Raw genomic sequence first — 23,847 nt, 5'->3', positions numbered from 1 at the left:
GCTGGGAGCCTTTTTAATATCTGCAGATTTGAAAATGCTCCTTTGTTTACCCAGGCAGCCTGCCTACGGACCTGAAAGCTTTCTATGACTGAGTTTTCTGAGAGTGTGTGTGTGTGTAAGCAGAGAGCTGCGGACTCACAAAGTGATTACTTTTACTCTTGCGACGCACAAAGACTCAATTGAATCTGACAGTTACCAAACACCATCCTAGCATTCTTCCTATCCCCGGACAACTGTGTGGTAATATCAAAAGTTCTGGTTGTTTCACAGTAAGCCTGAATCACCACAGAGTTTTCACCTCTGATGAAGTGTTGCATCATTCTCAACATGCCTGATCAAATTACCGTACATGGCTAATCGTTGCCAAAATCTTTTGCAGGGTATGATTGATGAAGACATTATCTACTCTATTATCTGGAACTGACAGGGGCTACAGACAAATCATCTGTGTAAATTGTTCAAATGTCAATTTGCCAGTATGTGTGTCTGTGTGAATACGTTTTCTTACAGAGTAGGGTGACATCATTGAAAAACGATCTCATCTGCTCACTCAGTTTTTCCAGGATTTAAACTGGACGGTTCCAACTGGACACATTTTTCCTTTCTCTAGAAAATTCTGGAGCAAAAAATGAAACACAAAGCACGCCTTTATGCTTCGAAAAGGGCTTTTTCATTTTAAGGAACTGGACGCAAACTCATCCAGAGTAAAATCAGTGGTTGTACACTTTATCAAACACATATCAAATACACCATTTACACAATGACACTAGCAGGAATGTGTCCCAAGTGAGACGTCAAGACTTAATGGTATTTCAAAAGATGATTACGTGGCACATTTTCGAGAAATACAGGAGTGCTTAAGGTAAGGGTTCATCAGGTGCAAAACCAGTTCCTGTCAAGCATGTGTGTGTCTGACTCCTCTGCAATTTGCACCCTCATGTCTCTGGGGAATTTGACAGCAACATACTGCATGTACCGCAGGGAACAGTCTCAGGCGATTCACGGATACTGGGAAGAGTGAGAGTACAGGAAGAATTGTGGATCAATGAGGAGACTCTTAGCTCTCCTGCAGTTCAGGCGAGGTGAAGGAGAAGTTACGGAACTCCTCCTGGTTGATGGAAGGGATCATAGGGTCATCGATGGGCGTGAGGGTGGGCTCTTCCTGCGTGAAATCTGGGTCAAAGTTGTTGACGTCTTCAGGTGTTTTCTGAAGGGGAAAATACAAAGTGATTCATCAGCTGCAACATTTTAGCAAAAACCATGGTTGCAGTCACCGGCTAAGACAAGGTCAATCATTACGTAATGTCTGCTGAGTGTCTTCCTTATCATTTATACACACACTATCAAGCTATCCATAAAGTTAATAATGTGACTTACGATCCTTGGCTTGAAGGGCGGCTCTATTTCTCTACGATTCAGCTTCTCCCAATCGATGCCAGTGAAGAAGGCGTGGCTGGTCACAGCGCTCTCTCCGCCCTCTGAGGCCACACAGCCCAGACGCCGGGCCGGGTTTTTGGTCAAGAACTGGGGAAACCAAAAGATTCATGACCTTACAGAAGAAACTTAAAAGGAACAGTATTCTATAGTCACTTGTTGGATATACCTAATGTAGAGGTGTCTGCCTTTCATGAAATATTGTTGAACTAGAGGGCATTTGGCTTGTGGTGCTTCAATTAACAAAATAAATATACATCAAGAGCTCAAAAGCAATGTCTTATTTCAGAAATACTGACCCTGTTACTCAAGATAGTCAACAGACCTAGTGAGCAGTTTCATGAAGGTATTATTTAGTTTGTACTTTGTGGGAAACAAAAAATGTTGTCGAGTTTAGATCTTTATGGCCTCTATCTGAACACTAGGCAAATTGCACCAAAACAATTTAGATTCATAAATAGCACTACAGGTAAGAGGATTTTGGAATGAACTGTACTTTTAAGACTAAATAAGAAATGTTAAAATGGTGTCAATTGTCAAAAAAATATGACACATAACAGCAACAACAACCAAGTAGGACTAAACTGGTTGAAAACAGCAGATTATACTTTCTTGCATCTCTACATAGTGAGGAAATATGACTCATGTTATTCAACTAGATCAGACCAGAATGTTTTTGGAGAAGTGCCAAACTCGACTTGAGCCAGCGTGACATCCAGTCAATCCCTTCCTCCCAATTTATGAAAAAACTCACCCTGTGTTGTTACTGACGCCACCTACAATGCTTTATCTAAAGAGAGTTCAGCTTAGTTCAATACAGTGCAACTGATGTGTCTCAACTTCCTGGTTTCACAAACAATAAAACAATAGAATAGTTAATCAGCTACATCTGTCCCTCTGCCAGAAATATAGAGGGATGGTTCCAAACAAAACAAACTCAAAATTGGAAAACTTTGTGTTAACTTGCCTCTGGGAGGAAACTGAAAAAAAAAAAAAAAAAACAATATTGAAGTGTTTTGGACAGCTCTGTCTGAGCATTCAAACAAAGCCACAACAAACCTCTGTCTGCACAGCGACAGTGAGCAGACTAACCCAAAGACATTGGAAAGATCGATACAGCTATCAGCTCAAAACACTATTAACTACCAGCGGCCTTAACAACCTCACATACCTCTGCAAAGCTAAGTTCACAAAGAAAGAGAAAGCTGATTAGAGAGACGTCAAATAAATAGAATGGCACTTATGTTGAGAGGAAAAGATAAAGAGGAAATGGTGAATATAAAACACCCTAATGTTGGTTTTGCATAGTTTAGTCCTGTAGCTCACAATCAGACAAGCCTCAGACACATGCCACACCATAAAAATCAACTTGCAGAGACTTGAATCTTGCATCGACACAACAGGACTATCACTGAGCGGCCCTGCAGTATGTGTGTAGATTTAAAAACCTTGGTTACCAAGGAAATGAATCATTAATTGTTAGGCACTTTACTGTAAATCCCCCTCCGCTTATGTGTTGTTGTATAACATCCTTCTCTCAGGTTGTTGTTGATGTTGTGCTTGCAGGTGATGTTTATGTTTGCTTGCTTCAGTGTTCTTGTACAATGTTAGTGTTGAAGTGTAAATTAAACACATATTTTTTAGACATTCTTCTTTGGGGACGAAACATTATAGTTTAATGCTTATGCAGTTGCATGTGGGGATTTGCAGCTGTAAGCATGACTGTGATGACGTGATTTGCAGTTATTGAGTTCAAACTTATTTAAAAACCACAGCAGTGCACCAGTATGGCCTTGAAGTGGAAATAACAAACACAGACCAGCAGGGGTCAATCGGTTCAGGAGCTTACAGACCACAAAACTTAAGGAAACTATAACACTGATGCCATCTTTCCATCCTCAGCAGCACCAGACCTGACACGACAGCATTACTGAATTAAGAAGCCATTCTCCACCACACAAGCAGAAACATACAAGGTCATCAGAAATTACTAGGGCTAGGGCATTTTAATATATATGTTTTAGATTTTCTATTAATCAGATATATAATTTGTTATCCTTCCATGTTATGTAATGTGGAGGAGTCTAACACAAATATAAATCAAACATCTTTGCGTTTTGAAAAGATGGCTGACAGTAGAGGAAAGGACATTGAGGATATCAGCTTTTGGCTCACAGATATTGTGATGGGCACTTTATACTTTTTTCTGATGCTGCATAGAAAAGAGGATTTATCAATTATCAAAATGTATTGTTTTATTACTCAGAATGAACTCAACTGAGCTCCAACTGAATGGCCTGCATGCACGAGGAGCACCTCGCAAAGATGAACTTGCATTATAAATAGTGCAGCAGCGTTCAAATCCCATCACACCGGCAACAAGCATCTTTACGCAACATGTGACTCTGGCAGCAGTAACACAAATCAGCAGGGGACATGGGTCCTGTGCTTCCTCAAGCATGTTGGAGTAACAACAAGGATAAGAGGAGGAGAACAGGGAGGGAGGGAGGATGCGTGTCGTATTTATAGCCTGTGTGCTGTGGCTGCAGTGGACCATGCCTTAATATAGTTACAGTATGTAAGAGACCCTGGCCAAACAGCTGGCTGGCAGAGCTCCACAGGGCTGTCAGTCACTCTGAAGGACAACAAATAACTAACCCTGATCACAGAAATGCCGAGCAAAGCCGTCCAACCTTTGACATTTTAACATATCATGGAGCAGGCTCGTGTTACTCTGTCCAACAATGCTGGGAACTAGTCTTTTAGAAAATGTTCACAACTTATTGGTTTTTCTCCAACCAGTCATGTGAGGAATTGATTTCCTCTATCATTAGTTTGGTTTAAAAAAAAAAGTTTTGATGACATTTCAGCTTTATCCATCAATAGGGCTGCAATGATTATTCCCCTTATTGATTATTGGATCAACACGAAAATGTTCACCAACTATTTTGATAATCAATTAAAACTAACAGCAAAAATAGCGGTAGATTCAGCCTCTTAACTCTAACCCTTAACCCTTAACTCTGGAGATGTTCTGCTTTTCTCTGCTTAATATCATATTAAACGGAAATCCTTGGGGTTGAACTCACAGAACAAGATATTACCTTGGATTTGGACATTGAATGGTTTTCTTACATTATAAAACCAGATGATACAATGATTCATATTAAATTCAATTAAGATTGAATAACAATACATAGCTTTTTCAATAATGACATCTAAATAATCATTGGATGCAGCCATATTAAGTAAGTTGATGAAAATGAACCTGGACTCACAGATTTGAGTATAGTCACTGCCTCATCACTGAGCCAAGATGCATAAACAATCTCTTCATTGAGGATGGATTCAAAGAGGTCATCTTCATTTTCAGCCTCAAATGGAGCGTGTCCTGACAGCATCTCATACAGCAGCACCCCGAGAGCCCACCAATCAACAGAGGGCCCGTATAGCATCTCCTGCAGGATCTGTGGAAACATGCCGCAGCATTAAAGTTAACCACCGCAGCACAGAGAGCATTGAAAGCAACTTTAAAAAAAAAACAAGTGGTTGGATTAATAGACTGTTGGGTTAGTGTGTTGCCAGTGAGGCTGCACTGAGGAGCAAGTGTTGACTGTTAAAGAAGCCTTTCATAAATCCAGACTCACAGAAAAGTCTCTCAAACATGAGGACACAGAGCATCTTAATCCCTCAATATGAAAACCAAGCACATTTGTAATAAGGGGATTAAGGCTTGTCATGTCTATAGTCGAGCCTTTCACAATTTGACTTCCAGTAAGTCAGGAGAGAGTTTGAGTGGCAGGCCCTGAGCGCAGTGTTGGTTTATAGTGGGGTGGTGTGATGGAGAGAGGAAGGCACTGGGAACTGCGTCAAATGAACTCAGAAGACCTCGGTTACAGGAAGTTGAAAGTTGGAAGGAAATGTGTTCTATGTTTCTCTTGTTGCAATCCGGTAAACTGATATAAAACAGAACAAAAATATATAAAAATGTGCTGTAACGCAGGTGAGGTGAATAAAGGGTCCAGATGTCTGTCATTATAGGTAGTTAAGGGTAAAGTTACAGTGAGTTTTTTAAGCACAAGAGCAGAGACTAACCTCGGGCGCAATGTAATCCGGAGTCCCACAGAAGGTTCCTGTGGCCGCGCCTTCAAACATGCCCTCTTTGCACATGCCAAAGTCCGCCAGCTTGCAGTGACCGTCTTGGTCAAGAAGAACATTGTCCAGTTTTAGATCCCTGAAAGACAAACATGGAAAGAACCAGAGAATAAAATATCGGTTTTGGGACATTGTTAGCCACGATTATTAATAATACAGAGTAAAGCTGGAAGCTATTATTATTATGTTGGCAACTTTGTGTGTTTATAAAGTCTGTTGTTACTCACGTTTTATTGGTTGGTTCTATTAAATGCTTTATATGGTTATTTCTAACAATGTTACTCTTGGATTTGTGACCTTGCTCTATAAAAATGGGATATATTTAAAAATGTTTACTCACAAATCATCACCCATGAAAAAATGTAATTTACGCCAACAACTGCAGAAATGTCAAGTTTGTGGTCAGACTGCAGTCACACCCTGTCGGTGTTGTTTCTAATTATATCCCATGGAGGTGGACATTTGTGGTGAGACAAAAAGAGAAGGTCTCCTGAGGACAGTGAAGCTCCTGTAGCAGAGGGAGACGGTGACAGACAGCCTGGATGTTAAATGGCTGCCATGAAGAATCAGATGACCACTTAAGCTGGCACCAAGGAAAAGTCCTTTAATGTCAATATTTAGACTGAATTCAGGAGAGGCAAAACGAGAGCTCCTGGAACAAATTCTTACAGCTTAGTTAATCTGACATTATTACATGTACTGGAGGTAATTAAAGTGGCACATTATTTGAATGTTCAATCCTGCAATTTGGGGGAAAAAAAGGTTGGGTTGTAAATCATTGTTGTTTTTCTCTAAAGCAAATTCTTACAAAATCAATGATATGTTTTTCTTGTGTCTTTGTTGTGATTTTCCTGTACCCTGTAAAATGTTTATATTTTCTGAGGAAGGGGCAACCGGTAATGAAATAAGGCAATAAATCAAAAGTATAAAAAAAACTGAAATTAATCCATATTTTACTATTATCAAATAGTAAAAATATAATACAAATGATATTATTAAAAGACCTATAGAAGAGTTAGTTCAAGCGACATCCTTGCTACACATTATCAAACTTACCTTTATTACTAAGGTTATAAGACTTTTCATTAGATGGTAGTTGGTTATAAGAACTATAAGAAGTGCTCTTTGTTGTGGAACTAATGAATCACCATGTGAGCATAAAAATAAATATATATAAATAGCTCCTCAGTCAGCCAAGAAAGTAATAACAACATGCATTTATAGTAATTGAATAAATAAGTATCCTCCCCAGTGATATCTGTGAATGTGAAAGGATGGCGAAGATCTCCCCCTGTCAGCTGGTGCTTTGTCATCTGACAGGGAGATTAAACCTTCGGAGTGTGCGATCTGGAGTTGAGCTCTAATCTGCAATCAGGTGACCAAACTTTAGACCAAGGTCATTTTATGGGGAGGAAGCTGTATGGAAGATACTTTGTAATATTACGGGCTGATGCTGAATATAAATGACAACATGTGGGAAAAGCATACAACGTTAAAAAGGAAAATATTTTTTATTTCCTGTCCTTCCAGTAGACAAGGACTCTGATTGATTTCCTCAAACAGGTTGACAAACGCAGAAATTCTCAATGAAAAATGGACAGAGGCTGCCGGTCAAGCTACACTAGCCTGTTTGTATTCATCTGGTTTGCTTTACATAATCAGATTGTGTAACAGTGACTCAGAGGTTCATGGGGACTTTCTGTCGCATTCAGCCTCACATCTAGGCCAAAAGAGAGCTACCGGTACTCTTACCACTCTGCCATACAGTACACAACAGGAAAGTGCCGTAGAGGCCAGCCAACTGATTAATGGTTAAGTGGGTGTCTCTGATATATGGCCAAACATTTTCATGCCTCAAAACACTTTCCAGTAGTATTTGTTTCTAGATTTGGTTATGAATGTGTCGTCTGAGATATGAGCCCTTTACCCTGATGGTTTTAAACCCAGTTTTCATGACACATCACTTTGCCTACTGAAACACTAACTGGGTCAGAGATAAAGTTGCACTAATATGAACATTTCCAGAAAAGAGAAGTGGAAGTGCTGACAAACACTGACGCAGATATTGTAATACTACTTTTTCATACTGTGGCAAGGGTAAGAGACCAGTACTTCCAGACAAACCACCACGGCCTTCTAACATCTTTACAAATAGACATTTGTTGTTCCTCATACTCTAAAATGTTTGATCAACTATTAATGTTGCACCTTTGTATTCCTCATGCTGTTACATTGTCTGAGTTGTTTTGAACAGTTTTATTTTAAACTCTCTAAAATTACCTACTGTACATACCTAACTGTTTTGAGGCAGCTGTACTCTGCCTTGCCAAACTTGTACTCAATGAAACTTAATAAATGAATCTGAAACCATCAGCTGTTTATGATACTGTGTTTATCTCTTGCAGACTCTCCTCACTAGACAAGTGGTGCAAACCAGCCAGTCTGGGTTCAGACCATTTGAAATATAGTAATCAACAAAATGTGACGTTTTTCATATCATGAATGAACCACAGCATTTCCACAGCTTCAAACCTAGGCGGATAATAATTGGACATCTGCTGAAATAACAACTCAGAAGGTCCAAAGCACCACTTCAGCTATGGCTAGAAGCGATATGGCTAAGAGCGATATATCTGCTTGAGTCACGAGAACATGTACTTATAACACATTACAGTGACTTGAGGTCGCTTGCTTATTTTTAAGGCGCTCTGCTGTTATTACACTGGCCTGATGTGCAAGCTGCTCTTTGGCTTGTCATTTTGGTTTTAGCATGCAAACTGCGTGTGGCCTCTCAAGCTAAGTCATGCTATGTGGTGCAGGCCACACTGAACACTTGGACCTCTAAATATAACCAAGGATTTAGCTCACATGATGCTCGCTTCCTTATCATCATGCACCGGCAGGCACCCAAGGGTTTGAAAAAAAACCCACTGAAATATGTGATGCTGGAATACGAGCAGTGAAATGGTTACCATATGAAAAAAGAACACAAATAGATATTATTAAAATTGTAGGTCTGTTTACATCTGTTGTGTACTTGCTGTTTCTATGGTATGAGCCTTGAGGAAAATAAAAATGATAATGAGCTTAAACTAAACATTTGGTAAACAGCCCAAGTTTCTGGCTGCAAAACACGCTGGAGCATTTTAATGGGAAACTTCATTAAGGTCTAATGGTTTGAGAAAAGGCTGGGGAGTATATGATTGATGGCTTCAGAAAGTGCTCTGATGTTTCAACTGAAATGGGGAGTGAGAAAATAATGGCTGAATAAACGCACATCCATCTTAAAACAAGTTTACTGCGATTTTGTATTTTCCTCTAATAAAGTTGGACGATTTGCAAAAGAGGATTAGAAAGAATTGAGGCCATTTCTACTGTAGTCATTCATAAAGAGATGCTTGTCTTTATTTTAAACACTTGGGGGTCTACTCTGAATAATGACCGGAATGACCATCAAAAAACAAAATAATAGTGAAACAAGGCGTAAAGATTTAGAAATCTCAATAATATATAACATTCTTGAAAATACCTTTTAGAGACTCATCAATAGATAAAATACCTGGTTCAGATGGAGACCTACTACAGTAACCTATACTATAGCACAAATGCTTTGAGGGCCTTCCTTTGGACACACATGTTATAATCTATCAGGCCCAGCAAAGCCATTAAAGTTATTAGTGTGCTGTGACTCAGACCTGTAGAGGATGCCTTTGTCGTGCAGGAACATGAGCGCGGAGGTGATCTCTGCTGTGTAGAAACGCGCTCGAGGTTCTTCAAACTTCCTGGACTTCTGGATGTGGAACATAAGATCGCCACCATTCACAAACTCCATCACAAAGAAGAGGCGTTCCTGCAAAAGGAGATGAGATTTATACAAATGCAACACAAGCCACAGTAGCCTCACAGGGGATCTAAAAATCCGTGACCATGGCCATGCTGAGATTTCCTCAAGGATGACGCACGCCTGCTTCTCATAAATTTCACATGTCTATTTAATGTATTCCTGTGCAGCTAGAATGTCAGCGGGGCAAAATAAATATTGATCGAAACCCATACATCTTTTTCTCTCAGTAAAGGCTATAGTTGATTTGTGATCTAGAAAATGAAAAGCAGGAGAAAATGAAAAGCAGGAGAACATGATATTCAGGTTTGATCGTAAAGCTTCCTGGAGCCATCAGGACATTCAGTCACAGCTGACTACATTTTACTGCTCTGTGGTTAAGGGTAGTTTAGTATTTAATGTTTAATAATAATGTGCTGCCAGGTAATGCAGACAACACTCAGTGTGGTCTAGCAGGAAGGGAATATTTAAATCTACGGTCGAACAATTTTTCTGTTACATCTTTACTCAGTGTTGTTGAGTTGACCAAATTGAAAATGCTGTTCACACTGACATTTGAGCTCAAACTTGAAAGTACTTTGACATGTTTCAGTAGGTTCACTTTTACTTGAATTCAATTCAATAGCTTTCTTGAACATTAAAGTAACTAATGCAATTTCCTGTGGTGTTCAGTTTAGATCCACCGCTATGTGTGGCCATGCAAGGTGAGGCTGCCTCTGGGATTTCTTATACTTAATTATACTCGTTTATTTTGCAAGACACTTTTCAGACCTTGGTCAACTTGATGTGTGGCCATGCAAGGTGAGGGTTTTTCCGATCAAGATGAACAACCAATGATAAATTGCTGTATCGAAGGTAAATTCCAACTTGACATCATTTGGTAAAAACTGAATTGATGCCCACCCATCACCACAGGCGTAAGACATCCCCTCTCTCACCCTTTCAAAACCTACCCACTTCAAAATGGATGGGAGTTGAAAATGGATTACTCTTTTAAAAAATCTACATGTAATACTTATTATAATAGCAATGTAATATGAAAAATGTTTAGTCACGTTTCTTTATTTCCTTACAAGAAAATGCTAAGTAATTTCATCACAACCGGCTCAGGAAGGGGCGATGAGATGTCAGATAAAAACTAGTGGTGCGACAAAGGCTTTTCTATGTTTTTTTGTGTGGGTATAACTGGGTAGGGGAGCAGTGTCATACATTCAATTCTTCACTTTGTGCACCCATATATTTATATCCCAGAAGAAGTAGGTCAGTAAAGGTTCGAACAACTGAAGCAGATTAGAAGTGTCCGGTGTGTGAGGCGTCACTCACTCCTCACACATGCACACACAACACTTATAAACTGCTGCCCTCTGCTGACAAATGTACATATTACAATGCTTTGTACCAATCCCACACTGCATGCTGACTGTATCCTCTACTGTGATTAAGTTGACCATTGTTGTGGTTGGTATACATCTCAAGCAATATGTGTAGGTTCAGTTAATGAACCTGATAAAAGGTGGTGGCAATACACAATGATAAAATATGCAGAAACCACCAATATTATGATATAAGAATGGAAACTGTGCCAAATGATGACTACCAAAGCACTGTGTTGCTTAAAGGAATATGTTAATATAAAAACCTAGAGCTTGAGTGACTGACTTTTACAAAAACCTTCATTTAATGTAGAATTATTACACAAGGGTTATACAACAGAAAACTGGTATAATGAAAGCAACATATTAAACATTGGCATATAAGAGATTTAAAGTGGGATATGATTTTATATTTCTGTGCAAGTGAACTGCAATAAATATACCTAAGAGACTAAACCAACACTTTATTTTGTGGAAAATATGCAGCTCATTCTTTAGCAATTCAGGCTTGGAATTTTTGCAATACAGTATAAAGAGTTTAGAGAGATACGACAGCCTTTGTTAGCATGGTGCTCTTATCAAGGGAAAACACTTATTCATCCCACCGTTTCATCTCAAAGCATTTCTTCAGGAAAGCAAGGGAGATGGAAAAAAAATGAAAGAAATGATTTCACCTATAAATAAAAGCTTACTAAACTGCTCTATAAATGCATGTGTGGTGGACCCGTACTGACCGGCGTCTGGAAGCAGCAGTGCAGCTGTGTGAGGTAGGGGTGACAGCCGGCCAGGGACAGCACCCTCTTTTCAGTCAGGGTGCAGTCCACATCATCGTCCTGCAAAATGATGTCCTTCTTCAAAACCTTGACCGCAAACACTCGGTCTCTGCCGTTTAGTCTCGCCAGCATCACCTGCAGATACAACACAGTAGGATGCACATTGTTTTCTAAAAATATTGCTTCCACTTGATACAAGTCCTATCAGAAAGATGAGGATATGTTCTTCAATATCTTCTGATTATTCCCACCTTGCCAAAGCTGCCTTTTCCGAGAACTTGAAGGAACGTGAAGTCTGAGATGCCCAGTCGAGGGGTCTCCGCCTGATTGTTTTTACTCTCCCTCCTCTCAGTGGGCTCCCCTATGTGACTGGCACTTCTGGCCTGTCAGAAAACAAGTCGATAAAGAAACACCACTTAGATCAGCCCTATTGAAGCCATATCTAAATTAAAATAAAAACTGAATAGACTCATTCGGTAAAACTCAGCCTTTGTACCAATGAGTTGCGTTTCGAGAGTCCTCCGGCCTGCAGACCCATCTCTGCGAGCTTATTGGCCAGCTCCACGCTGTTGACCCCACAGTTTGGAGCGACGTTGCCTCTGCAGCGGATGTGAACATTCATTTTACAGACTGCAGAGAGAAAACGCAGACAAAAGCACTCAATAAGAGACACATTACAGACACTTAAGATTTAGAGGGACAGATGTTGATAAGGGTCTTACTTTTACAGTGCAGCCCCTGCTTCACTATTCCCCACAGCAGGGAGCCACAGTGGTCACAGAAAGTGGGTGACTTGTAGTTGTGGATGCTGAACATGTGAGGGATGTTGATGCTGAAGCCCTGGGCTACAGGCTGCGGAGAGAAGATATACAGTACGCTAACCACTGGGGGTGGTAACAGTATTTTTACCTACACATGTTCACATTCAAATTGTCACACAGAGTGCATTGAGGGGAATGTTAGTTCCTATTTGTGTCACACTCCGACCCCCTTTCAGTGAATTGCTGCATTTGCTTCTCTCTGAATTTCCCAAAGGAAGAGAAACTTGTCACGCTCAGCAGAAAATAGTAAGACGGAGCAAAAGTGACACGTTTAAAATGCTAAAACAAGATCACATGTATTTATAGAAACGTATAAAAAAAGCATGGGTGGAAAACTATAGTGTTCTGGTTCAGTGATCAGCTCAACACAGAAACAGGAACCTGTACGGTCTGCTGATTGCTGCAGCTGTTAATTAGGGGTGTGTGTGTGTGTGTGTGTGTGTGTGTGTGTGTGTGTGTGTGTGTGTGTGTGTGTGTGTGTGTGTGTGTGTGTATCCTGTATTACACACAAATTACTTGAGAGGTGAAAAACAATAGCTGTAACACGCTTGTGTCCCTGAAACCTTCTGACACACTCATTACCTTGTTATTGACCAAATGATCTGTATTGAGTCGAAATCCTGCTGCTATAAGAGCCTAGTGTAACTGTGTACAGACAGTGTTGTGTTAAATTGTTCTTACCTGCTCTTTGATTTCTTTCTTCATGCGTGGACACATGGTGACGATCAGCTGGTGGCATCTTTTGTGAACCACACAGGTACACACTGGAGAAAACAACCACTCAACGTCAAACTCTCAACTCATGTTTTCAGGATATCTTCAATGATAAATGCTCATTTGTTTGTCAATGTTATTTGAATCTGAGAATAGTTTGGAGGATTTAAATACATTTGGTCCTGCAATTGATTCTAAAACAACTCTTGCAGTTTAATCCAAGTCTTATTTTAACCAGAAGTATACTCAGTACCGTCTAAACACAAGCGTTTAGAGGAAAATCTAACTATTTAAAGATCAGACTTGGGATAAAATGCAGGGGTCTTATGAAAGTTTGTAAACTAATGATTGGATATCTTTTTGCTGTTGGTAAATGTTTTCCCCATTTACTTCTATTAATTTGAAACATCCTCTACTTTTTCTATGTTATACAAATTGTGCTTTTGGGATAGATGTATGCTTTTACTGTGGCAGAAAGAGAACATAATGTCTGCTCACCTTGGCACTGGTAGCCCTGTTTTCCAAATACACCCCTATGAACAGAGAAAGAGACACAGTGAGATCCAGTTTACAGTCCACACACAGATACTGTGCGTGCAGACAGCAGGGACTCTCACCAGATGAACTCTCTGCAGTGGAAACAGAAGGTGGGTTGACGGAGGAAGGTAGACATGAACTTGTGTCCGTTGACCTGGTGGATCCTCCGTCTCACGGCCCCCTGTCGCTTCCTCGTGAACTGCTTCTTCTTCTCTTTCACTATGGCGTCGTCTGACATAAAACAATGACAAGGAAAGTTTGTTAAGAGCAAAAGAGACAAACAAAAAGAGAGCGACAAAAGGACTTTTTTTTAAAAACTACCTCTCTGTGTGATTATTAATAATAAATTAAGTGTATTCATTATATTGTATTTAATTACTGCTATTATTTCATAATAATTATCATTATTTATTATAATTGTATATATTTTTTTAATACTGTTAAAAAGTGCTATAAATAAAGATTGTTAATGCTAATTAGAATCGATAACCGCCATAATGTTGTGGGATTTATTTAAAGCAGATATAATCAATACCTCTATTTGAAAAATGGATCACATTACTACAACTATACGTGATAGCAGACACCCACGATGAACTGTAATTAGTTTTGCTCTAATAGCGTCATTTTCAGCCACGACAGGCTGCTGTTCAAGACTGAAAAGCCCCCACAGACCACCCGCTGTACTCTACGTGCTCTGCAGCGAACAGTAGACAGACACATTTAGCAACTGGCTGGTTAACGCGGTGTAGCGCTCTGCATCTATAGGGCCATAGTTTCCACAGGCATGGTGCAGAGCGCTCGATGACAGTGTGATTATTGTTAGATTTGTGTTGGCTACAAAGCTCAATTTCACCTAAAAGTATTCCAGATGTTTTTGTTTTGTTTTTTGTGATCTTTACAGAAAGTGACATGGGTGTTTATGGTTATTTGTCACCAGATTAATGTAAAGGGATATACATTTAAGATTGGCTCGATATAGAATCACCTAAACACTGAAAAATAGACAGTCTTTGCATTTTAGAAGCTGGAAGCTTAATTTATTTTGGCCTTCTTGCTTGATAACAATATGAAGTAAATGAATAAAAAGGTCATTGTCTTTTCATGCTGGACTAATCATTAATCAACAAATTGTTTCAGTACAAGCCAATCTTCCGAAATCTTTTTTAAATATTTGCCAATGCCAGGTGCAATACTCCCTCTTTGACATGAAGTTCTCAAAAAGGTTTTTAAACGCAAACAAATATCGGAATAAGAAGAATGTAATCGATTTATTTTCCGACCCTAGCTGTTGTGTGACAAAGGTCAGCTAACATACAGCACAAGAATGTAAGACAGATATAATTAAAATGTCACATAGCATTGTGTACATTTGTGTCTTCTACGTCTACCTTTGTGCAGCTTTCTGTTTTGGCTCCTTATGTTGTAGCTTGACTAAAGTATAAGCTAAGTGTTGTAGAGCTATAGTGAGATGATGAGAAACCACACATACATTGCGGAAACATCACCGCTGAGCCCCCGCCTTCTCCCTGTAAACAGCATATTTGTGGTAGAAGTGTGAAAGTTTTTTGAACAGCACGCTTTTACTCTACAAACCTTTTATCATATGCTCAACCGCTTAGTTTTTCTACGTAAGAGGTCAATTGTACAATAATAAACCCATTCGTTTAAATTCTTCTTATTAAGGTGGGGTATGCAAGTTTGAGAAACCGGGTCGAGATACACTTTTTGTTATATTCCATGGAATGCTCTTAATATCCCGATAGCAATGAATATCTGAAGTGCTTTGACAACAAATCCATACAAAAATGTCATCTGTGGAAGCTGTAAAAAGCACGACCAATCATTTTAGCCGGTCCGGCTAAAATATCTGGATGGCCTACCTGCCTGTCAGCCTTCCATCTGGGCACAAACTTATCTCGTGCCCTCATTGGTCATGTGCGCGTTCGTGTGTGTTGGAGGAGGGGCTCTGTAAGGAAGGGGCAGATCTTTTCCGGCTGTGTATTTTCAAATTCTAGCGCACTCGAGCTGGTTTCTCCAAAATGACCTACCCCACCTTTAAGTATCAGTGTAATTCGCATGATGAGGGGAACATACTTTGTGGTTTTCCAAATGAATGACCCTGAGGATATTTTAATGTGCACAAACAGACGTCATTTGAGCTTTTGTTTCTCTTATGAGCAAATAGTTTTCCTGATGTAGCAAATAGAAATAAAGCCGTTCATTGCATCAAAACATTTTTGAAGACTTATTACTCATTTTGCACACGTATAATAATATATATCAATAGAATAATCTTATTTTCTAATCACAAGCTATTTAAAGTTTAGATAATGCTATTGAAAAAGGCACAGAGACTATCTATTTAAAAAAGAAAGGCTGAACATATCTATTGTTTGAGGCCTATCTCATTTATTTCTTTATGATTAAATAAAATGTTAGTGTTTTGTGAGGTTTGGCAGGTAGTGAGGCATGCTGGCAGCAGATTAGAAAGGTGTACCATCAGAGGCAGAGTACCCACTAGATAACAAGACTTCTGCTTCAAAAGTCCTGCAAGGTCACTTCCCTCTCGTCTTATTTCCTTTCTTCAACTCATTGTGAAACCATGACATAGTTATCTCTGCTAAAGATGTCCTCAGTGTTGAAGTCTTCTGACGTCTAAAGAAAGCTTTCCTTTCATCATAGAAAGATCTGACATACCAGACACATACTAACCTCCCGAGTCACACACAAACATGGATTCACACCTTTTGTCAAGCGTCTTTTATTATTACTACACAGTTGGACTATGTATTTCATTGCTGACATCTGATTATTATCTAAAAACAGGTGTCAGTGTGTCAGACTGGAAAAGACAAGACGGTTCCTAAATGAGGTGGTATAATCGTTATTAAAGTGGATGTGAAAAAGAAACAAAACGGAAAAGAGTGCTGTTTCTGCATGGGAGGAAACATGAATCTGCCTTCAGATCCACAGTAGCAGCCTTACCATCAATGAAGGATCCAGTGAGTGCAATATGAACGTAAACCTTGCCCTCTGGCTCCAAGTCCATCTGCAGACACACAAACAGAGAGGGCAATTACATTTTGCATAGTCAAATAGCCAAACGGAGACAGTATGGAACAGATATTTGTATACTCTAAAATTATACGACACCAAATCAACATTTGTATAATAAATGACATATATATCGGACAAAAGTACAACAGAAATATGGCATTATATAACTATGCGTTTTGTTATTCCGCGTTAGTGCTTTAATGAAAGTAACTGGGTTAAAACAGGCGTATGAGATGAGATAGCATTCTTCAGTGTGTACTTAATGTCTGAGGAATTTGGACACCGCGGCAGAGTTTAAACAAAGCAGGTTTGGCAGGTCGGGCTGGTGGCAGAGTTTGTTGTGATTTGACGCTCAGCTGAGAGTGACTTATAAACGTCTGAATATGCATTTAAAGAACTTCATACAGAAAATGGTCTTTTTAGAGATGGATACACAGAACAGGAGATAGTTCCTGTAGAAACCACTGAGTGGAAACTTAGGTCACTGTAAGGAGCTATTTATGTTACACACACCCACCTGGAAAAGAATGGTTAGCCACAAAGCATTTCATGACAGGGTTCAATCACTTTACCTATAATTGTTTTGTTTTAAGTAACCTGGTCATATCCTCTTTCTGGATCTACACTCTATACCTAAAGTTTGACTTCCTGTCTCTGGTGTTTTCACCTTTGCTAACTCTAGCCATGGGTGACAGAAACTAAAGAGCTGCAAAGCATTTCAGAAATGTCTCTTTCTAGTGAAATAGCTCAACACAAGCTGTTGTCAAATCTGTTTTCAAAACCTTACACATTGGCTAGAGGCTTGCCTTAAGAAATAATTTTATCACAGAACTATGAAGGCGTTCCCCTTTTCTGTCAATTTGATCTAAGTGAAGCAAGATATATTTAGTTGTTTTCTAGTTTTTCATGCTGAATGACTTATTTAAAAGAAGATGTTATTATGACGACCACAAACTGTTCCGTCTGCTGCCGTCTGGCAGGCGGTACCGCAGCATCAGGACTAACACCACCAGGACTAACACCACCAGACTCAGAGACAGTTTCATCCCACAGACCATAAGACTGTTAAACATCTGAACTTTTGAAACAACATCCACAACATTAATCTGGTTGCAATTTAGAAATGATTTATCTAACATCAGTCCGGTTCTGAAGTCTTTACACTGGCTTCCAGTCGACCAAAGAATTGATTTTAAAATACTATTGCTAGTTTTTAAATCACTAAATGGCTTAGGACCGATCTCCTGCATAACTATGAACCATCCAGCAGTCTCAGGTCCTCTGGGTCGGGTCTGCTCTCTGTTCCAAGAATAAGAACTAAACATGGAAAAGCAGCGATAATGGCTATCCGGAGTTTCAGATATGTAATAACAGTTCAGATCATGGGGACACTAACGTCCTCCCGCCCGACTCGCCAGCTTTGCCCGCCTCACCCACGGAGGCGGGGCATCCGCAGCCGTCTTCGTTGCCCCAAACACCACCACCCCTCGGTGGCCCGCAAGTGTCAGAGGACCTCGGCAAAACAGAGCCTGCCCAGGTATATTTAAAAAAGTAGCCAACTCGCCTGTACAGTGGGGTAAGGCGCTCATTTTGCAGCACATGGTTTCAAAACAGAGATTGGCTGGAATATTCCTGTAAAAAACATGTCATCTTCTGCTATGCATGTAGACATTTCGGTCTTAAAAGGGGAGTGATTTGTAAAATATCCATAAAGAAAAAGTAAATCTGTTAATAGTTCTGTTTCATATGGGTGTTGAGATGTATCCTTATCTCTTCATTTTGCTCTGAAAATGCACCAGATTGATGCTTTTAACTTCAATTTAAAAAAAAAAAAAATCTTCCCGGGGGAGCATGCCCCCGGACCCCCCTAGAGGAGGTGAGGACACCCCTAGAGGGTGTTAGGCCCACTCCCGACTTATAAAAATAGCACTTTACCACTGCACCCTCTCTAATCTCAGATGCACCCTGAGTCATTTTGTTCTGGAACCGGGCCTGACGACGGCTGAAACACTTCCTATTTTCAAATCCAGACTAAAAACATATCTCTTTGCCGCTGCTTTTAATTGAGCTATTCATACTCACACTGCAGTATGCCTTTTATTCATGTATTCTGTACCTGCTGTGTTTATTTATTTATTTCATTATCTTTGCTTTTTATGCCTGTTTTTAAAATGCCATTTAATAATGTATTTATGCTGTATTTATTCTTAAATGTCTTTTGTTTTTATTTTGTAAAGCATTTTGAATTGTCGCGTGCTGAAAGGTGCTATATAAATAAAATTGCCTTGCCTTCCCTAATATATCATATTCAATCACTTGCATAAAGACTCTTGTTGTGCTATTCCACTATATCGTAGTAACATATTTGTTCTTGTTGTATTTACTTGCACTATTTTTTCAGTTTTTCGGTTTTATTGTGTTGCACTGTTGGACTGCTGTGACCTAAGATTTTCATCGTCATAACTACACTGTAGCTATGTACGCATGACCAATAAAAGCCTTGAACCTTGATCTGGTTTAATCATCTAATTAAATTGAATTTCTTTAAGTTAAGACGGCCTCTGAAGACTGTGAATTTTGTCCCCCGTCACTCACAATACTTTAGAAATGCACGGTTAACTCTTTTAACTCTAAAATAGAAGTGTGTGAAAGCAGCATAACAATGTAGGTAAAAAGCAGAACACTTAATGCTGCATCACAAAGGAGGAAGTTTCTTTCTTTTTTTAAACAGGACATGGGTCCCGTTTCAGTCGAGCAAGCAGTACTCTTTGCTGGAAAATGTGAGGGGCTTTCTTCAACCTACTTTCAATTTCAACGCTTCTCAGAAGGACTTGATTGCTTAAAGAAACCTACATAATCTGAAATTAAAGAGCTCAGTGGAACGAGTCAAACATGTCACAACACAGGCAAAGGAAACTGGCCTTATGTGTCTAGATGTCATATGGTGAATGTCTCAGACTGATGATGTCAGCGCTGACAATGATTTCAAGATAAAAGAAGGAGTTGAATGACTAGAGATCAAGTGTTTTTGGGGTTTAAGTTCATCAAACTGGACTCGGTGTACAGATGGGGGTGAAGAGAGATATATGGAGCACTGACAGTGAGTATTTTCATAGTGAGCCCTCAAGCAGCATTCAGGTGATGGGAACGCTGTGATAAGCAGCAGCAGCGTGGGCGTGTGCAGGCTTGAGCCTCAGTCTCTGCTGCCTCACACTTGAAACAAACCAGCCCAGCACTTCTTGTGCAAAAAAAACCCTTTCACAGTTAGGATTTAGCAGATAACAACTTCAAGCAAGGGTCTTTTCGTGAGAAAGTTAATCACATGTTCTGAAACTGCAAGGCGCGACCCACTTTCACACCACCTCCCCTTAACTTTTGAGGGTCTTGGTATAGGTGTGGGCATAGCTTTCTCTAACGATTTTTTGAATTTAATTTCTAACCTTTTGTCAATGTACTGCTTAAAATATACATAAACATGTACATTTTTCACATAAAGATTTGTATGTATCATCATTTTTACTCATATAATTAATGTAATGCTGGAGGAAGAGAAACTTGTTAGCCTTGAATATTTACTGATATAATAATTTATGTACATTCTTTATTTGTAAATGTTTTCTTTACTTTTTTTTAAATCTCTTTTGTATGAGTTTGTTTGTAGTGATACCAGCGGGCCGAGACAGGCTCAGGTTACATTCACCAGCACCTGCACTGGCTAATAATCCTAGAAGGATGCAAATAAGCAAGACCAGGGAAACTCCAGGTGATCAGTTTTTCGTGTATGTCTGGAAGACAGTGAGACTAATATGATACTCTACGTAAACTATTTAATCTGAGCTTTGATGTGGTGCCTTTTTGATCCTGAACTGTGCATTAGGAAGTGTGGGAGTTTTATCACCACACATTTATTTGCACATGTAGGTCAAATGTTGCGCAGGCAAGTCTGATGCAAGTCAGATTGTGCACTCTGCATGGAAGAATAACAAGTCTTTATGAGCAGAATTCGCACCTTTCCACAGAGGTGGCTCATGTGGTTTCAGACCACATTGGCCAATGATCTAAGTAGAAGATTCTAAGCCAATGAGTGCAAGACATGAGAGGTCCATGTCCGCTACATACTGCCCAAACTCAGACATGAAGATGTGAATATGTGAGGGTGTGAACACTGTGAATACAAGGTAGTGGGGATGTTTTCAGCAAGAACAACAGCCAACGTTACTCACAGTGATTGGGAGATGTGTTGTGAACAAATTAGCATGTTTGTTTCCCGAACCTGCTCTCAAACACTGTTTAGGAGAAATTAAAAATATTCACAGTTACTATAATGTCCCATAAGGAGTCTACATAACTTCTGACCTCTCAGTTGACTTTTCATTTTCAATCTACCTACAGGAACTACATTTTAGTAAAGTAAATTGGGAAATACTATTAGAATATTCATGGTTGAAATTTGAGACTATAGGTTCCTGTACCAAAATATGAGATTGGACTGGTGGGGGTTTAAGTGCCCCCTGCCTCCTTAAACCCTATTGATTGTGTCAGTAGGCCGATATCTCAGCCATGGATGTGTTTGTTCTTCTCATTGTCACGATGTGATAACCATCATTGAAACACATTAAACATGGGGCAGTTATTGTATTGTGTTGACAAATCAATAAGTAAAATAATCACCATTAAAAAGGATTGTTAATATTATTTTTTGATGCATATGCCAGAAAAAGTGGTGTTGTGCCCTCCAATATGGAGACATCCTGATTTTGTTCAGTTTTATATCAAATTAAACTAAATATATTTGGGCTTATGACGACAAATTGCAGTCTATATCACTTTGGACTTAGAGAAATGGGAAATAACTTTTTCAAAACAATCAATGGAGGGAATAAAAGGCAGATAATCGATAATGGAAATCATTTAGTTGAATGATATTGGGGTGGGGATGTGTCAGGGGGGCCCCAAGGATACATGTGTATCATCTTAGTAAAGGAATCCGGCCCGGATTAGGGTCATTAGGATCTGAAACCATGTTTACAATAAGTGCTCTTACTAGGCAGTGTTTACTTCGCACTCACCCATCCATCGAAGGTCTCTCCTGTATTGGAGGTTTGGATGAGGTCCTCAAACTGGATGATGCAGTTGGCCACAAAGTCATCATATCCGATGGGAGTATCGTGAAAGACTGCCAACTCGATTTGTTTCCCGTCGCTCACGTTGAGGCAGAACTCCTCGTTGAACGTCGGTGTGTTGGTTTTCTGTTTGGTGAGAGTTTGTCCAATTTTCGTGTCGTCTACCTTCACTACAATGTAGGGGTCCAGGCCGGGGGGGGCTTTGTTGAAGATGACCGAGTGGCGCAGGGAGAAGGTGGTGGGCTTCAGGCCCACCGCCTCACCGATCCGGAGCTTCAGATAGCCATTAAACTTCATGTTCACACAGCTAGTTCAGCCACAGGCGAAAAAAACACTCAAAATGCGGAAAAAATAAATTAAAGAACATTCATGCGCACTTCATATCAACAATGACCAATGAAAGATGGGTTCATAGTTTACGCTCCAACTGTCTGCTCTTTGTTGCATTCATTCTGATTTGTACCTGCTCCAGGCGACTCTCAGTACGGATATGTTTCTGACACACAACGCTCCTCTGTCTCGGTGTGAACCTGTTTGCAAGAAGTTTCAGTAAGGAGGAAGCCACACCACATACATGCAGAGGAGGCGCCAGTTCCGCGTAACAAAGTCACAGAAAACACACAAACACGACACACACAACCTGTCACTGTTGGATTGGTATGTCACATGGTTGGATTTGTAGTTCTTAGTTTATAAAGAGGAGTCTGGAACTACGTTCACCACGATGCACCACTGAAGGTGTTGTGAAGGCTCACCTGTCCTGTGCTGAGTGGAGAAATGGCGCCGTCTAGCGGACAGTATAGCAAATGACAGAACAGGGCTTTCTTCCTTCCTTCCTTTCTTTCTTAGTTATCCAATTCTGCACTGTAACCTTTAATCTTACATTTTATACCTATGTTTTCAAATGTTGTCTTTGCTCTTTTTGTGTTTAAGATTTGTTTATTTTGCACTTCAATGTATTGCTTTTGATCTTTAGCGTAGAACAATTTCTTTATTGCGTAAATGTACTAAAACTAACCTTGCCAGAAAAACACTAAATCATTTCCTATGGTAGGTACCAATTGATGGCTGTAATTTTAGGGCTGAATGTATTTGTAAATATTAATAATAAATAAATGCATTTCGTGTTTTTCCCCCAGAAGCCAAAAGTCGGGACTCCTCATTCATGTTGGAAATTAAAAGGGAAATTAATCATAATGTTGGGGAACTAAAAGAAAAGAGAGAAAACAAATGGTTTTACTGTGAGTAGCTTGAGATGGAAAAAGGAGGATATGGATATGGCTCAGCTCAAAGTGCATTTAGACTCAACACAATTCTACTCATGCATTTAGGTAAAATGAAATGCTGTGTCACACTGACATCACAACTGTAGAACAACCTGTGATGGTTTACATTTGTGATGACATGATTTTTCAAATTAAAAGTCAATCATCAGGATATAAAAGTCAGAGTTAGGACTAGGGAAAAAAAGTCCAAAATACTGAACATAATTAAGTCCAGCTTTTCAAATGCAATATGTGCTGCTTTTGTCTGTTTTCTCTAGTGTCTACTCAGTATTATCCCCTTTTCTTATCTTCTTTAAATGCAATTCTCTCTCCTTCGCACTCTTTCTCTCTTCCTCTCTCTGAAAGTGCTCTGCCTGCTCCATCCATAAATGCCAGGATCAAAGTCTCCACTTTATTGGTGTTAGACTTGACCTCTGACCCCACTCTGCCAAATGTCAGCGCTCCCCATCTCTCTGCTCTGCTCCAGCTGTTATAAATAAAGGGCCTGGGTCCCAGTTCTTACACATCCCTGGGATACAGACTGTCTTGTAAACAACATCTCAGACATGACCTTACTGAGCAGAGAAGGTCGTAATGATAAAGCACGCAGATAGCGGATTGCCTCGGTGAAGGAGTGTGAATACACTCAAAGCCATCAGTAGCAAAGGCTTGATATTTTCTGATGGACCTGACGGGTCAAAGTGAAACATTTAGCACCTGGAATTGGTGCTGCAGATCACCTCAACCAGCA

At 39.7% G+C, this 23,847-nt stretch overlaps 1 protein-coding gene across 2 annotated transcripts; it reads right to left on the bottom strand.

The window, feature by feature from the left end:
- Positions 1-700: 700 nt before the first annotated feature.
- Positions 701-22,491, bottom strand: prkcha (protein kinase C, eta, a). 2 transcript variants are annotated; one of them, XM_079693813.1, is made up of 15 exons: positions 21,778-22,491; positions 20,932-20,994; positions 16,637-16,700; positions 13,729-13,879; positions 13,610-13,644; positions 13,079-13,161; positions 12,299-12,428; positions 12,073-12,206; positions 11,828-11,959; positions 11,538-11,711; positions 9,285-9,439; positions 5,530-5,668; positions 4,713-4,901; positions 1,378-1,524; positions 701-1,207 (listed from the first exon to the last, which is right to left on the bottom strand). In XM_079693813.1, exons 1-15 carry the CDS (start codon positions 22,126-22,128, stop codon positions 1,058-1,060), a joined length of 2,097 nt encoding a protein of 698 aa, XP_079549939.1. In that variant the 5' UTR covers positions 22,129-22,491; the 3' UTR covers positions 701-1,057. The 2 variants fall into 2 exon arrangements, with proteins under 2 accessions (XP_079549939.1, XP_079549940.1); XM_079693814.1 differs by lacking the exon at positions 20,932-20,994 and having other exon boundaries at positions 21,778-22,489.
- Between the last annotated feature and the right edge of the window lie 1,356 nt (positions 22,492-23,847).

The sequence above is a fragment of the Notothenia rossii genome, assembly GCF_949606895.1.
Source record: "Notothenia rossii genome assembly, chromosome: 7".
Lineage (NCBI taxonomy): Eukaryota > Metazoa > Chordata > Actinopteri > Perciformes > Nototheniidae > Notothenia > Notothenia rossii.
This window is presented reverse-complemented; position numbering and strand designations above follow the sequence as displayed.